The sequence below is a fragment of the Aethalodelphis obliquidens genome, unplaced genomic scaffold (assembly GCF_003676395.1).
Source record: "Aethalodelphis obliquidens isolate GAN/ISIS:26980383/991018 unplaced genomic scaffold, ASM367639v1 scaffold84, whole genome shotgun sequence".
In the NCBI taxonomy this organism is placed as follows: Eukaryota; Metazoa; Chordata; class Mammalia; order Artiodactyla; family Delphinidae; genus Aethalodelphis; species Aethalodelphis obliquidens.
The window spans coordinates 7,199,951-7,215,628 of NW_020838028.1; the positions used below are offsets into that span (position 1 = coordinate 7,199,951).

Consider the following 15,678-nt stretch of genomic DNA (forward strand, 5'->3'; position numbering starts at 1 on the left):
TCCCGCATGCCACATAGCGTGGCCAAAAAAAAAAAAAAGTAAAAATTATAAGACTCGAAACCATAAAACTCCTAGAAGAAAACATAAAGTTTAAGCTCCTTGACATCCATCTTGGCAATGATTTTTTGGATTTGACAGCAAAACAAAGGCAACTAAAGCAAATATAAACAAGTGAGACTACATTAAACTAAAAAGCTACTGCACAGCAAAAGAAACCATCAACAAAATGAAAAGGCAACCTATGGAATGGGAGAAAATATTTGCAAATCATGTATCTAATAAGGGATTAATATCCACCATATATAAAGAATTCACATAAGTCATTAGCAAAAAAATAAACAATCTAATTTAAAAATGGGCAGAGGACCTGAATAGACATTTTTCCAAAGACATACAAATGGCCAACAGGTGCTCAACATCACTAATCATCAGGGAAATGCAAATCAAAACCACAATAAGACATCTTCTCATACCTGTCAGAAGGACTATTATCAAAAAGAGAAGAGATAACAAGTGTTGACAAGAATGTGGAGAAAAGGGAACCCTTGTGCACTGTAGAATCTTAAAAAAAAAATGTAGAATCACTTACATGTAGAGTCTTAAAAAAAAAATGTCAAACTCATAGAAACACAGAGTAGAAAAGTGGTTTCCAGGGGCTGGGGATTGGAGAGTAGGGGAAATAGGGAGAGGCTGGTAAAAGGGCACAAACTTTGAGCTGTATGATGATTAAGGTCTGAAGATCTAGTGTAAAATGTGGTGACTATAGTTGATAACACTGTATTATACAAGTGAAGAAAATAAAAGGTAAATTCAACAGACAGATTTACAACAAAAGCTTTTATTCCCAAAGTCCATGAATAACATATTTACTTTTACTACAGTAAAAGTTTTTTACTTGTGTAAACTGCCATCTGTGGAGGGAGAAACAAAAATGGCAGAGAAAGGAAAAGAGGGGATACTAAGAACAGTATGATCAATTTCTATCCATCATTTATGAACTCTCTTACTTCTTTAAGCTCTCATTTTAGCATTTTAAAAATTAAATATCAGACACAAGTTCCCTTTAGAGAAAAAAAAATACTCTGATTAAACTTTTTATTTACTTAAAGAATCAAAGTGCATGCCAAAAGGAATTTTATTTTGAAGTATTAGACTACCATAGTTAATACCCCAGGAATGCCTACGAAATTATTCAGATTGTGAGATAGGAAACTGACAAAAATCCTTTCAGCTCTTCCTTTCAAACAAATTCTCTAAATAGTATAAGATAGTAAATACATTTATTTCCTTCTCTTTAGCTAAACTTTGATAACTATCTGCCTAGACAGAATAATGTAATAACTGAAACAGCTGCACTGTAATAAGTCTAACCATACCTTATAAAATTAATTTTATATAACACTTAACCTAAAAATAAAAGTAAATGGATTAAACAACAGATTTTAAGCAAAAATTAACAAATCTTATTTAACCAGGCAACCAAGTTTTAAAATTAGTTTACTTTCCACATCCTTTGAGTTCTAAAATTACACTTATTAGAGAACTAAGTCTTATAATCACATCAGAATCAAAACAAAATGGTATTAGAAAAACTTACTTACCAGGTGTTTCCTTCTGGCAAGATATCTGATTTACCATATACAGGTTAAGGAGGTCTAAACTGACAGCAGAATCTTTGACAGGGGATGAAACTCCCAGTAATTCCATTTTTGATTTTAACCTTTTCTTTTCAAAATATTCCTAAAGTAATTATAAATAAAAAGTTATTGCAGCAACTATATGGTTTCAGGCAGAATCATAAATAATAAAAAGCAATAATACAATCAAATAATTGACTTGATTTTTTTTTTTTTTTTTTTGCAGTATGCGGGCCTCTCACTGTTGTGGCCTGTCCCGTTGCGGAGCACAGGCTCCAGACTTGCAGGCTCAGTGGCCATGGCTCATGGGCCCAGCCGCTCCGTGGCATGTAGGATCTTCCCAGACCAGGGCACGAACCCGTGTTCCCTGCATTGGCAGGCGGACTCTCAACCACTGCACCACCAGGGAAGCCCTTGACTTGATATTTTTATATTTTTGTGACACGCTTTATATGTTTACAAATTAAAATCAATCATGATAACTTGCAGTTTGCCTAAAGAGTCTAAATTTCACAGCCTCTTATAATCTTTCTTTTGTTAAATGTAATACTTTTAAGACAGAACTTTATAAAGACATTCACAGGTATCAAAAATTATCTGAATGTAGAAAGTTTTTAAAAATCTGATAAAACAAATCTGACAGGCTACAAATTTGTTTTTCTACAAAGTGTGCTATTCTATAGATATAAAAATCCTTAAAGATATTCTCAGCTGGGTGCCATTAAAAGTCAACTGAGATGAGAAGAGGGGGGAAAAAAAAGCAGCTATGTGAGAAATAATCTGCAGCCAAAGCCAATTTAATTCCCTTTGTTATACCTCCATGACTACAATTTTTTTTAAACCAGACTTGTACATAATTATCTTTTATCATCCAGCATTTATTCTCTTCTTGGTTGTTTGAACTTAATTATTCTTCCTTATCTTCATTCTTTTCTTTCAGATTATACCCTTAATTTACCAAGTTCAAAGGCATTTATTTGTTTAAAACTTATTTATTGAGCAACTACTATGTACTAACACTATAACAAATTGTGAAAACATCTTCTCTTCCATTAATAATTCATAATACACTGCCATAAATGTGATTATAAATGTGAGATATCAAAAATGAGGAAGGTCCAAGATGGCAAAAAAACTAAAGAGGAAGTATTGCTTTTCCAAGAAATTAAAGCTCTTTCACATTAACCTTTCAGAATATCATTAATTATAATAGACATTTATACTGTAGACTTAGACTTAAGATTGTAAAAAACTTGTAAGAATTGTAAGAAACGTACCAGTTCTCAAGCAACAAAGTTGTTATGCAAAATTAACCGTAGATAAACATATCTGTTTATATAAAATACATATATATATATATAATATATCTGTTTATAATTTGTTTCAGTGATTTGCAATCCCAAATTGGACTTAAATGTCTTAGAAAAGATCACACTATGGTTCAGCAATGAAACGACAGTACCTTCAGGATGTAAATATTTTTTTCCCTTGAAAAAACTGACTATGGATCTTACAATTGATGATATCTTAGAATTAAGATGCTATTTCTTAAGGCAGTATACTTTGTGATGAATAAGACTATGGTGAGAGAGACACTGACACAAATAATTACAATACCATGTGATAGGAGGTTATAGGATCTACCCCAAAAGGGTAGTCAACCTATGGGTAGGTGGTGGGAGGTCAGGCAGAGGAGGAGAGGGAAGGTTTCTTATGAAATTACTTCTAAGGTAGATGGATGAGTCAAGAGTAAGCCAGAGGATAGAAATATAAGGTTCTAGGAATAAGGAAGAACAGTACAACGACTATCTACAAAGCTAGTAAGTCTTTACTTCAGGGGACACTGTGCTGAAGAGAATGGATCCTCATACTCTAGATATCATGATAGCCTCTAATCTTTGTGTTCCCAGAAAGAACAAAGGTATGTGACTAATTGATTTACCTGACAAGGTTAGGCTCAATTTTTCTATCAAGTTTCATTTGGTAGAGCCAAACAGAAAATAATTAGAAAAACCTCAGGAAATAATCAATTTTTAACTTGATAATAGCTATTTAAAAGAAGCAGCTAGAGAGACAGGAATAGAATCTGGAGAATGTGTTGAAGAAAGCAAGGTAAAAGCTTGTTTTGAGATAAAGGGAGTGTACAGTTCTCCAAATGGAGACTGTCCACTTTATGAAGTGTTGAATGGTTTGTTTATATCTCACACACCTACAAAAAGAAAAGATGGAGGTAATGGTAAACTGCAGGAGATAATGACATATTAAAGTAAGTTGGACTGAAAAATATCTTGGAATTGAACAACATGAAGTTCAATTTCAGCATTAGCAAGAGCTGTATAGTGGAGTGTACTGAGAAGTGAACGGGAGGTAAGTGGGAAGGGGCATAGCAGAAAAGGGAAAGGATCCAGAGAGAGCTTTTACTTGTTTCAACAGGAGAGAATTGAGTATGTATGATATCGATGCAAAACCTCCAGTTGACCCAGAATAGCTGAAGATACAAGAAAGGGGTGAAGTAATTGATGCAGTGAGGTCCCTGAGAAAGCAGAAGTAAATGGAATCCAGATCACAGATAGAGAGACCTTGACAAAAGGAAACTACTTCCTTAGTTACAGGAAGGAAAGAGAAGATGGGTGAAGATATAAGATGGTTTATAGAACTGGTGATAGAAATTTCAGATAATTCTCATCTGATAGCTTCTATCTCCTTTGAAATATGAGACACGGTCATCTAATGAGCATGAAGGGATAAAGAACAGGGTTGGGGAAGAGAGGCTTGAGGAGACAAAGGAAGGTATGAAATTTTCAAGGAATAAGAAAATGACATGACTAGAGATCAACACTTTGGGAAAGGGCCATGAGTCTTTTTCTTTCTTATAAATATTCAAAAGAATGATCCAAATAGAGTTAGATTATTTTTTGAAAAATAGTCTGGGGACAGATGACATTCATAGGTTATTTAGTTATTGAGTGCCTATGTTACACACAATTCTAGGCACAGGAGATACAGAATGAATAAAAGTGATAAGACCCCTTTTTTATGAATATATGTTAATAGGGGGTGGGGGAAGAGAACAGAATCAACAAATTTATAAGAAAATACCAGACTTTGAAAAGCGTGATGAATAAGAGCGAGTACTGAAGAGAGAGTAACTGGAGGGTGGGGAGCTATTTGATGTAGTGATCAGAGAAAGCCAGTCTAAGATACTTTAGCTGAGACCCAAGATTGATAAGCCAGACATAAAACTATCTCAAGGGAGAATTTTCCAGAGAAAGGGAAGAAGAGTGGCAGAAGGAGGCTCAGTGTGGTTGAAATACAATGAACAATAGGGCGAGTAGTAAAAAATAAGGTCAGAGAAGCAGGCAGCATGCAGAACCTTTAGGTCCTTTTAGATATGTTTAAATCAGATTTATTCTAAAAGCAATGAAAAGTAATTGAGGCTTTTAAGCAGGGAAATGATAAATTCTGGCTTGTGTTTTTAAAAGAATCATACTAACTGCTGTGTGAAGAATAGAATACAAAAGAGTAAAAGAAAAAGCAAAAAATTTTTGATAAATTCAATGACATTAAAAGTAAGAACTTTCCTTCAAAGATATCATTAAGGAAGTAAAAATAAAGCTATGGAGTACACATATAACTGACAAAGAATTCCTAAATGTATAAAGACACAATAAGAAAAAGACAAAGAACCCAAAGAAAAAAAATTTTAAATACTTGGAAAAGCACCTCATGAAACAGAAAACCTGGAGACACAAGAGGGAAGAGATATGGGGATATATGTGTATGTATAGCTGATTCACTTTGTTATAAAACAGAAACTAATACACCATTGTAAAGCAATTATACTCCAATAAAGATGTTTAAAAAAAAACCCAAACAGAAAACCTGAATGAAAAGATAGTCAGCTTCATTAGTAGTCAAGAAAATACAAGTTAAACTTACAATAAGGTATAATTTCACTGAGTTAACAAAAATCCTGCTTACATCATAATCACTCCCTTGCTTTTCTTTAAATTTTACTACCTTTGAACATATTTTTACTGTTTTGGAACTTTTTGTAAATGGAATCTCACTGCTTGTATTCTTCTGTGAGTTGCTTCCCTTGCTCAACATTGTTTTTGAGATTCATCTACATTAATTACATTCAGATGATACATTTCATGGCTATACCATTACTTGGGTAGGCCACAATTTGCTTAACCATTCTACTGCTCCTGAATGTTTGGGTGCTCCCTTTTCTCTCCCCTGTACCCTGTCCTTCTTCTTCCTCTCTTTCTCCTTTCTTTTTTTTTTTTTGTTTGCTACTTAACAACAACGATTCAAACAAGCATGCACATAAAGTGCACTTGTGGAAGTTTCTCTGGGATATATACTGCTCAGTTGCAAGGCATATACATGCTCAACATTACTATGTAATACAATCAATGTAAAAATTTTAAAAAACACTAAAAAAAGTAGGAAATAGGTTATAAGGTCATTATAGTACTCTGGGCAATAAATGATAATGATGTGGATCAGGGGGCTAACAGTACAGTTAGTGAGAATTGATCAGACTTGGGATATATTGGAACTAGATGACAACAAGAATCAACATGATCCTTAACTCTCTGCCTGAGCAAAATGGGTAGCTAATTAAGCTATCTACAAGAAGGAAGAAGACTAAAGAAAGATGGTCTTCCAGTTTCACTCAGGTGAATTTATCAACCTTGGAAAAGTGCTCCAAAAGATCACTGTTCTCATAAGGCTATAACACACAATAAAAATATTTTTTCTTTACCTTTTGCTTTCTCCTTTCCTGCTTGATCAGAACTCTGGTCCTGAAAAGGGAAGCATGATAAAACATATAATAATTAAAGAAATAGTCTCTAAAACAACTGCCATTTTAGCTGAATTGAAGACTTGGAATTAAAATCTAAAAGTGTAGTGACAACTGTGAAAATGTTCTTAAATTATCTGTAAAGTATATATACTGCTTCACAAAATTTTCCCAGATAGAAAATCCAAGAACTAATAAAAAAGACTCTGGACCTATGATGAATAATTAAGCATAAAATAAACCTGTTATGAAAAACAAGATAAGTAGAGAAATAAATGCACTGGAAAGAATGTATCACTGAAACATTCTCATCTGATAGCAATATTCTTGGTCAACACTGCTATTTTCTTTGCCTTTCCTTGTATTTCAATATTCTACTGAAATCAACATGGAATAGAGAGAAGATCAAAATCTATATAGGATCTAAGGAAATGTTAAGTTTATTATTAGAGCAACTTCAGTTACATTAATATATCAGCTATGTGTACCTGAAACCTCACGACTTCTTTAAAAAACAGCTATTCATTATGGATGTGCTTCAAACCACATAATCTTTGTGCCAAAAACTGCACTGAATCCCAATGGTAATGCAGTATTTAACAGTTATAAAATATTTGCTCTATTAATAATAGCAGAACACTATAAAACATTGATAATAGAGTCAGATCTACACAATATATCTTTTGGATATACATGAAACTATACTCTCAAATTCAAGATTTGTGCAAGAATTATAAGTAAAATAACAAAATGTATTTTAGCTATGTGAGATTATGTAATAATAAAATGAAAATAAAATTGCTAAAAATGAGTACCATAAATCTTGTACCATTCTAGATACTCCAGAATCTTTACATGTATAAACTCATTTAATCTTCATAGCAAATCTATAAGGTAAGTTCTATTTTTATCCCCATTTTACTGATGAAGAAACTAAGACACAGAGAAGTTAAGTAATTTGCCCAAGGTCATACTGCTAATAAGTGGTAGAACCTGGATTCAAATCCAAGAAATCTAGCTTTAAAATTTTTAACCAGTTTCTTTTACTGCCTGCCAAGTATGCCAACTGTGAATATACAAAGCTGTTCATTTTTCCAAATGATTTTCATAAACTACATGAATGACAGTTACTGAATATCCCCAGACTCTGCCACTTTATTTTTTTTAATAAATTTATTTATTTTTGGCTGTGTTGGGTCTTCGTTGCTGTGCGCAGGCTTTTCTCTATTTGCAGTGAGCGGGGGCTACTCCACGTTGTGGTACGCAGGCTTCTCATTGAGGTGGCTTTCCTTGCATGGGCTAGAGCATGGGCTAGAGCATGGGCTAGAGCATGGGCTCTAGGGCGGGTGGGCTTCAGTAGTTGTGGCACACGGGCTCAGTAGTTGTTGCTCACGGGCTCTAGAGCACAGGCTCCGTAGTTGTGGTGTATGGGCTTAAGTTGCTCTGTTGCATGTCATATCTTCCTGCACCAGGGATCATACCCATGTCCCCTGCATTGGCAAGTGGATTCTTAACCACTGCACCACCAGGGAAGTCCTCTGCCACTTACTGAACTTGTTCTTTAACATATTTCCCAATAGTATGTCTTAAATTGACCATTTTGAGGTCACTGAACAATAAATCCAAACTATTCTGCTCCATGCAGCATAAGTGTACTGTTGGCATTCAAACTTTAGAAAAGAAAAAGGAAACAAATTACACTTCATTAACTCATTAAATGCTAAGGCTAGAGAGGACCTTTGGGATTAGTTTATTCTCCATCATTTCAAAACTTAAAAAACTTTGGCACAGAGAGAAAAGTGACTTTTCAAAGTCAGAAATATAAGAAGTATGATAGAGGCTGCAATAACACTAAACAATCCAGATTATAAAGAGAAAAAAGAAATATCAATTGTATAAGCAGTTCCCACATTATAAAGATCAATAGAATTAGGGATAAGTCAAAGTCTAAATACAGCCTTAATATATGCATAAACCAACTGAATTTATTCCAGGCTGATTTTCCATTATCCAGGACATCATCTTATGACTTTCACCAAATTCTATGTACTACATAATCCCTGTTCCTATTTGCCTAAGAAAAAATTAATTAGGAATTCAAGACCAATTGCTAGATCAGCTTACTAATCACTAAACTACAGTGAAAGTAAAAAAGGATCCTGATGTATAAGTCAAAGGTAATCTTTTTAAACTATTATTAAGGTACCCAATGCTAGTAAACAGTAAGTACTCTATGTCTAAATGTTTTACTGGATATAGTCACTTTCAATTACCTATATTAAAGAAGAATATTGCATCAGTTAGGATTCTTAGTTAAAAGAAATGAAAGCATCTTTGGTTAATTTAAACAGAAAATAAATTAAAAGGAAATTGGATAAAACTACAATGAGATATTATCTCACACTGGTCAGAATGGCCATCATCAAAAAATCTACAAACAATAAATGCTGGAGAGGGTGTGGAAAAAAGGGAACCCTGTTGCACTGTTGGTGGGAATGTAAACTGATACAGCCACTATGGAGAACAGTATGGAGGTTCCTTAAAAAACTAAAAGTAGAACTACCATATGACTCAGCAATCCTGCTACTGGGCATATACCCTGAGAAAACAATTATTCAAAAAGAGTCATATACCACAATGTTCACTGCAGCTCTATTTACAATAACCAGGACAGGGAAGCAACCTAAGTGTCCATCAATAGATGAATGGATAAAGAAGATGTGGCACATATATAAAATGGAATATTACTCAACCATAAAAAGAAACTAAATTGAGTTATTTGTAGTGAGGTGGACAGACCTAGAAACTGTCATACATAGTGAAGTAAGTCAGAAAGAGAAAAACAAATACCTTATGCCAACACTATATATGGAAACTAAAAAAATGTCATGAAGAACCTAGGGGCAAGACGGGAATAAAGACACAGACCTACTAGAGAATGGACTTGAGGACACGGGGAGGGGGAAGGGTAAGCTGGGACAAAGTGAGAGAGTGGCATGGACATATATACACTACCAAATGTAAAATAGCTAGCTAGTGGGAAGCAGCTGCATAGCACAGGGAGAGCAGCTCAGTGCTTTATGACCACCTAGAGGGCTGGGATAGGGAGGGTGGGAGGGAGGGAGACACAAGAGGGAAGAGATATGGGGATATATGCATATGTATAACTGATTCACTTTGTTATAAAGCAGAAACTAACACACCATTGTAAAGCAATTATACTCCAATAAAGATGTTTAAAAAATAAAAAATAAATGAATTCTCTTTGAGTATTGACATATATATATATAAAAAGGGAAATTGGATAGCTAATAGACCTGCAAAGAGGGCTGAGGAAGCAGATTTGGCAACTGGCAAGAACAAGGAAGTCGAGACAGCTGTGGGGTCACAGTCAAAATTATGCCATGATTAGTCTCATAAAGACACCACTGCTGGCACTGGCAAACACTGGACACCACTGACTGCACCATTTCTACACCTGGACAATGAACAACAACCTCTTCTGGCATCACTGGCGTTACTAACCCTGAAAACTCAATGCTGTTGCAGATCCTACAACTGCCTGCAACTACAATAGGTGCCCTGTAGGTCTTATTTCTTTGGGTCACTAACCTCTGATTCAAGGTACAGGACAAGTACATCAAAGTCTGAGCTTAGATCATATGCCCATTCACTAGCAGCAAAACAGGGTGAAACAGGTATCTGGGTTTTTTTTTTTTTTCCAGATTCTATGGAGGTAGGTGGGCTGTGCCTATCATCAAAATTCATAAAGTGAGAAATACCTAAGGCGTAGACAAGGTGCTCAGATTCAGATGTTGGGCTGCCGAAGGGTACAAAGTCCACTGAAGAGATGTTGTACAATAAAGTTAAAATAGTTGACATTCAAAAAGTGATTTTTTATTTGGCTATGTCAGGTATGGATTTGTATGTATATATTTATGTGTGTGCATGTTGGAGGTATATATATATATATTCCTAATAGTTGCTTCTAATGGTTTTGCTTAGATTAACATTAAAATAAGAGAGCAAAGTTGGTTTTTGCCCCCAAGGGTTAACCAAGATTGTGTCAGAGAAGAAGAAATTTTCCTCTGCCCTTCCAGGGTCTTATAACTGGTCTAAGAATTAAATTGACATGAGACACGTTAACAGGAGAAAACCAAACAAGTTTAATAACATGTATACATGAGAGAGATCCAGGAAAACTGAGTAACTCACCAAAATGGCTGAAGTCCTCACCTATTTTTTTTTTTTTTCCCAGTACGTGGGCCTCTCACTGTTGTGGCCTCTCCCATTGCGGAGCACAGGCTCCAGACTTGCAGGCTCAGTGGCCATGGCTCACAGGCCCAGCCACTCCGTGGCATGTAGGATCTTCCCGGACCAGGGCACGAACCCATGTCCCCTGCATCAGCAGGCGACTCTCAACCACTGCGCCACCAGGTTGCAGTCCTCACCTTTAATACCATCTTCAGCTAAAGACAAAAGAGGATGTTGGGAGTAGTGGTTTGGGACTTCAAAGGGAAGAAAGGCAATTCATATGGAGATGGAAAAGCAAATGTTTGGTACGTAAATGTTTGCTGGGCCATGTAGACAATGGGACACAGAGTGGACTCTGATCTGTAGGCCCTGCCAATTTTCCCACACCACACCTAGACGATATTTGCTGATATCTCTGATGATAGCTCTGTTCTGGGAACAGGCTGTCTATCTGAATTCTTTTAGGCAATTAGGAGAAAGGTCAATGTTTCTTCCTGAGTCTTTTGGGCCTAGAATGTTTTCAGCTTGAAATAATCCACATGCCAAAGAGATATTTTGGGGTGGAAGATTTTGCTCCCTTACAGTGGCAATATAAGAGGTTCCTAAGCTTCCCTCTTCGCACAGACACACCCAGTGTACAGCTACACTTGGAGCATTCCCTATGAAAGAGATACAGAAACTAGGTGAGTGACTCCTGCACATTGGACAAATGATAAAATTTCCGCATTAAAATGAATAGGAAAGGCTGAGACACACTGTTACCATAAACCCTACCCTAGCACAATGCCATACAGTTGGGAGAGAACCCCCAACTCCTAGCTTCTCCCTGAGGAGCAAAGGGTTTGGACTCCATATCTACCACTCCAATCCACAGCTAATATTCAATGGTGAAACACTAAAACCTTTTCCTCTAAGATCAGGAACAAGGATGCCCAATCACACCACTTTCATTCAACACAGTAAGGAAATCCTAGCCAGAGCAGTTGGGCAAGAAAAAGAAATAAAAGGCATCCAAACTAGAAAGGAACAAGTAAAATTGTCTTTATTTGCAGATAACATGATATTATAGATAGAAAACCCTAAAGATTCCACCAGAAACTGTTACAACTAAAAAATTCAGTAATGTTTCAGGATACGATATCAATGTACAAAAATCACTTGTACTTGTAAGCATTAACAACGATCTATCAGAAAGAGAAATTAAGAAAACAATCCCATTAACAATGGCAGCAAAGAGAATAAAATACTTAATAAATTTAACCAAGGAGATGAAACATCTGTATACTAAAAACTATTAGACACTGATGACAGAAATTGCAGAAGACACAGCTAAATAGGAAGATATTCAGTGCTCATGGATTAAAATAATTAATATCATTTAAATGTCCATACTACTCAAAGTGATCTTCAGATTCAATGCAATCCCCATCAAAATTCCAGTGAAAGATTTTACAGAAATGGAACTAATAATCCTAAAATTTGTATGGAACCACAAAAGACCCCAAATAGCCAAGGCAATCTTGAGAAAGAACAAAGCTGGAGGCATTACACTGCTTGATTTCAAACAACATTACAAAGCTATGGTAATCAAACAGTATGGTACTGGCATAAAAACAGGCACATAGACCAATGGAACAGAAAAGACAGCCCAGAGATAAACGTACATACATATGGTCAATTAATTTATGACAATCAAGAATATACAATAAGGAAAGGATAGTCTCTTCAATAAATGGTGTTGGGAAAACTGCACAGCCATGTGCAAAAGAATAAAATTAAACTACTATCTTACACCATACACAAAAATTAACTCAATATGAATTAAACACTGGAATGTGAGACCTGAAATCATAAGATTCCTAGAAGAAAACAGAGAAAAAAACTCCTTGATATTGGTGTTGGTAGTGATTTTTTGGATATGGCACCAAAAGGATAAGGAAAAAAAGCAAAAATCAGTAAGTAAGACTACATCAAACTAGAAAGCTTCTGCGCAGTAAAGGAAAGCATCAACAAAATGAAAAGGCAACCTATGGAATGCGAAGATATATTTGCAAAGCTTATATCTGATAAGGGGTCAATATCTAAAATATGTAAGGAGCTCATACTATGCAATAGCAAAAGACCAAATGACCCAACTTAAAAATTGGCAAAGGACCTAAATAGACATTTTTCCAAAGAAGACATACAAATGGCCAACAGGTACATGAAAGAGTGCTCAATATCACCAATTATCAAGAAAATGCAAATCAAAACCACAATGATTTATCACCACACAACACTTAGGATTACTTTTATCAAAAATAAAAAAGATAAATGCTGGGGAGGATGTGGAGAAAAAGGAACTCCTGCAAACTGTTGGTAGGAATGTAAATTGATGCAGCCACTATGGAAAACAGTACGGAGTTTCCTCAAGAAATTAAAAATAGAACTACCACATGATCCAGCAATACCACTTCTGGGTATGTATCCAAAGATATGTATCCATATCTCAAAGCGATAGCTCTAGTCACATGTTCATAGCAGCATTATTAACTATAGCCAAGATACAAAAACAACCTAATTGTTCATCAATGAAAGAATGGATCAAGAAAATGTGGTATATATATACACAATGGAAAGTCATTCAGCCTTTAAAAAGAATGAAATCATGTCATTTGCAATAATATGGATGAACTTGGGAGCATTAGCATAAGTAAAATAATCCAGAGAAAGACAAATACCACATGGTAACACTTATATGTGGAATCTAAACAAAAAAGTCAAACTCAGAAACAGAGAATAGAAAAGTGGTTGCTGAAGGGTGGCGGAAATAGGGAAAGCTCTGTAAAAATGGTACAGATTTTCAGTTACAAGATGACTACAGTCTGAGGATCTAATGTATACCATGGTATCTATAGTTGATAACATTGTACTGTATAACTGAAATTTGCTAAGAGAGGAGAACTTAAATGCTTTCACCAAAAAAAAAAAAAAAAAAGATTGGTTCAAGATGGTGGATTAGAAGGACATGTGCTCACTCCTTCTTGCGAGAACACCAGAAGAACAACTAACTGCTGAACAATCATCGACAGGAAGACACTGGAACTCACCAAAAAAGATACCCCACATCCAAAGACAAAGAAGAAGCTGCAATGAGATGGTAGGAGGGGCGCAATCACAATAAAATTGAATCCCATAACTGCTGCGTGGGCGACTCACAAACTGGAGAACACTTATACCACAGAAGTTCACCAACTGGAGTGAAGGTTCTGAGCCACATGTCAGGCTTCCCAACCTGGGGGTCCAGCAACAGGAGGAGGAATTCCTAGAGAATCAGACTTTGAAGGCTAGCAGGATTTGACTGTATGACTTCGACAGGACTGGGGGAAATAGAGATTCCACTCTTGGAGGGCACACACAAAGTAGTGTGCACGTTGGGACCCAGGAAAAGGAACAGTGGCCCCATAGAAGACTGAACCAGACCTACCTGCTAGTGTAGGAGGGTCTTCTGCAGAGGCGGGGGGTGACTGTGGCTCACCGTGGGGACAAGGACACTGGCAGCAGAAGTTCTGGGAAGTACTCCTTAGCATGAGCCCTCCAAGAGTCTGCAATTAACCCCACCAAAGAGCGGGTAGGCTCCATTGCTGGGTTGCCTCAGGCCAAACAACCAACAGGGAAGGAACCCAACCCCACCCATCAGCAGACAAGCAGACTGAAGTTTTACTGAGCTCTGCTCACCAGAGAAACACGCAGCTCTACCCACCACCAGTCCCTCCCATCAGGAAGCTTGCACAAGCCTCTTACATAGCCTCATCCACCAGAGGGCAGATAGCAGAAGCAAGAAGAATTACAATTCTGCAGGCTGTGGAAGGAAAACCACATTCACAGAGAGAAAAAATGAAAATGTGGAGGACTATGTACGAAATAAAGGAACAAGATAAAACCCCAGAAAAACAACTAAAAGAAGTGGAGATAGGCACCCTTCCAGAAAAAGAATTCAGAATAATGATCATGAAGATGATCCAGGACCTCGGAAAAAGAATGGAGGCAGGGCTTCCCTGGTGGTGCAGTGGTTGAGAGTCTGCCTGATGATGCAGGGGACATGGGTTCGTGCCCCGGTCCAGGAAGATCCCACAAGCCACAGAGCGGCTGGGCCCGTGAGCCATGGCTGCTGAGCTTGCGCATCCGGAGGCTGTGCTCCACAACGGGAGAGCCCACAACAGTGAGAGCCCCACGTACCACACACACACACAAAAAAAGTATGGAGGCAAAGATTGAGAAGATGCAAGAAATGTTTAACAAAGACCTAGAAGAATTAAAGAACAAACACATAGAAGAATTAAAGAATTAACAAACAGAAATGAATACAATAATTGAAATGAAAAATACACTAGAAGGAATCAATAGCAGAATAACTGAGGCAGAAGAACAGATAAGTGATCTGGAAGACAGAATGGTGGAATTCACTGCTGAGGAACAGAATAAAAAAAAAAGAATGAAAAGAAATGAAGACAGCCTAGGAGACCTCTGGGACAACATTAAACATAACAACATTCACATTATAGAGGTCCCAGAAAGAAGAGAGAGAGAAAGGACCCGAGAAAATATTTGAAAAGATTATAGTCAAAAACTTTCCGAACATGGGAAAGGAAATAGCCAACCAAGTCCAGGAAGTGCAGAGAGTCCCAGGCAGAATAAACCCAGGAAAAACATGCTGAGACACATAGTAATCAAATTGACAAAAATTAAAGACAAAGAAAAATTATTGAAAGGAGCAAGGGAAAAAGGACAAATAACATACAAGGGAACTCCCACAAGGTTAACAGCTGATTTCTCAGCAGAAACTCTACAAGTCAGAAGGGAGTAGCATGATACATTTAAAGTGATGAAAGGGAAAAAACGACAACCAAGAATACCCTACCCTGCAAGGATCTCATTAAGATTCGATGGAGAAATCAAAAGCTTTACAGACAAGCAAAAGTTAAGAGAATTCAG

The 15,678-nt window shown here is 36.5% G+C and overlaps 1 protein-coding gene across 1 annotated transcript in view; it reads right to left on the reverse strand.

Annotated features, from left to right (window-relative positions):
* Nucleotides 1-1,722, reverse strand: part of REDIC1 (regulator of DNA class I crossover intermediates 1) — a 68,169-nt gene extending 66,447 nt beyond the window's left edge. The window contains 1 exon segment of the mRNA XM_027093519.1: nt 1,602-1,722. Within this exon segment, the coding sequence (XP_026949320.1) occupies nt 1,602-1,707 (106 nt within the window). The 5' untranslated portion in view covers nt 1,708-1,722.
* Nucleotides 1,723-15,678: the final 13,956 nt, after the last annotated feature.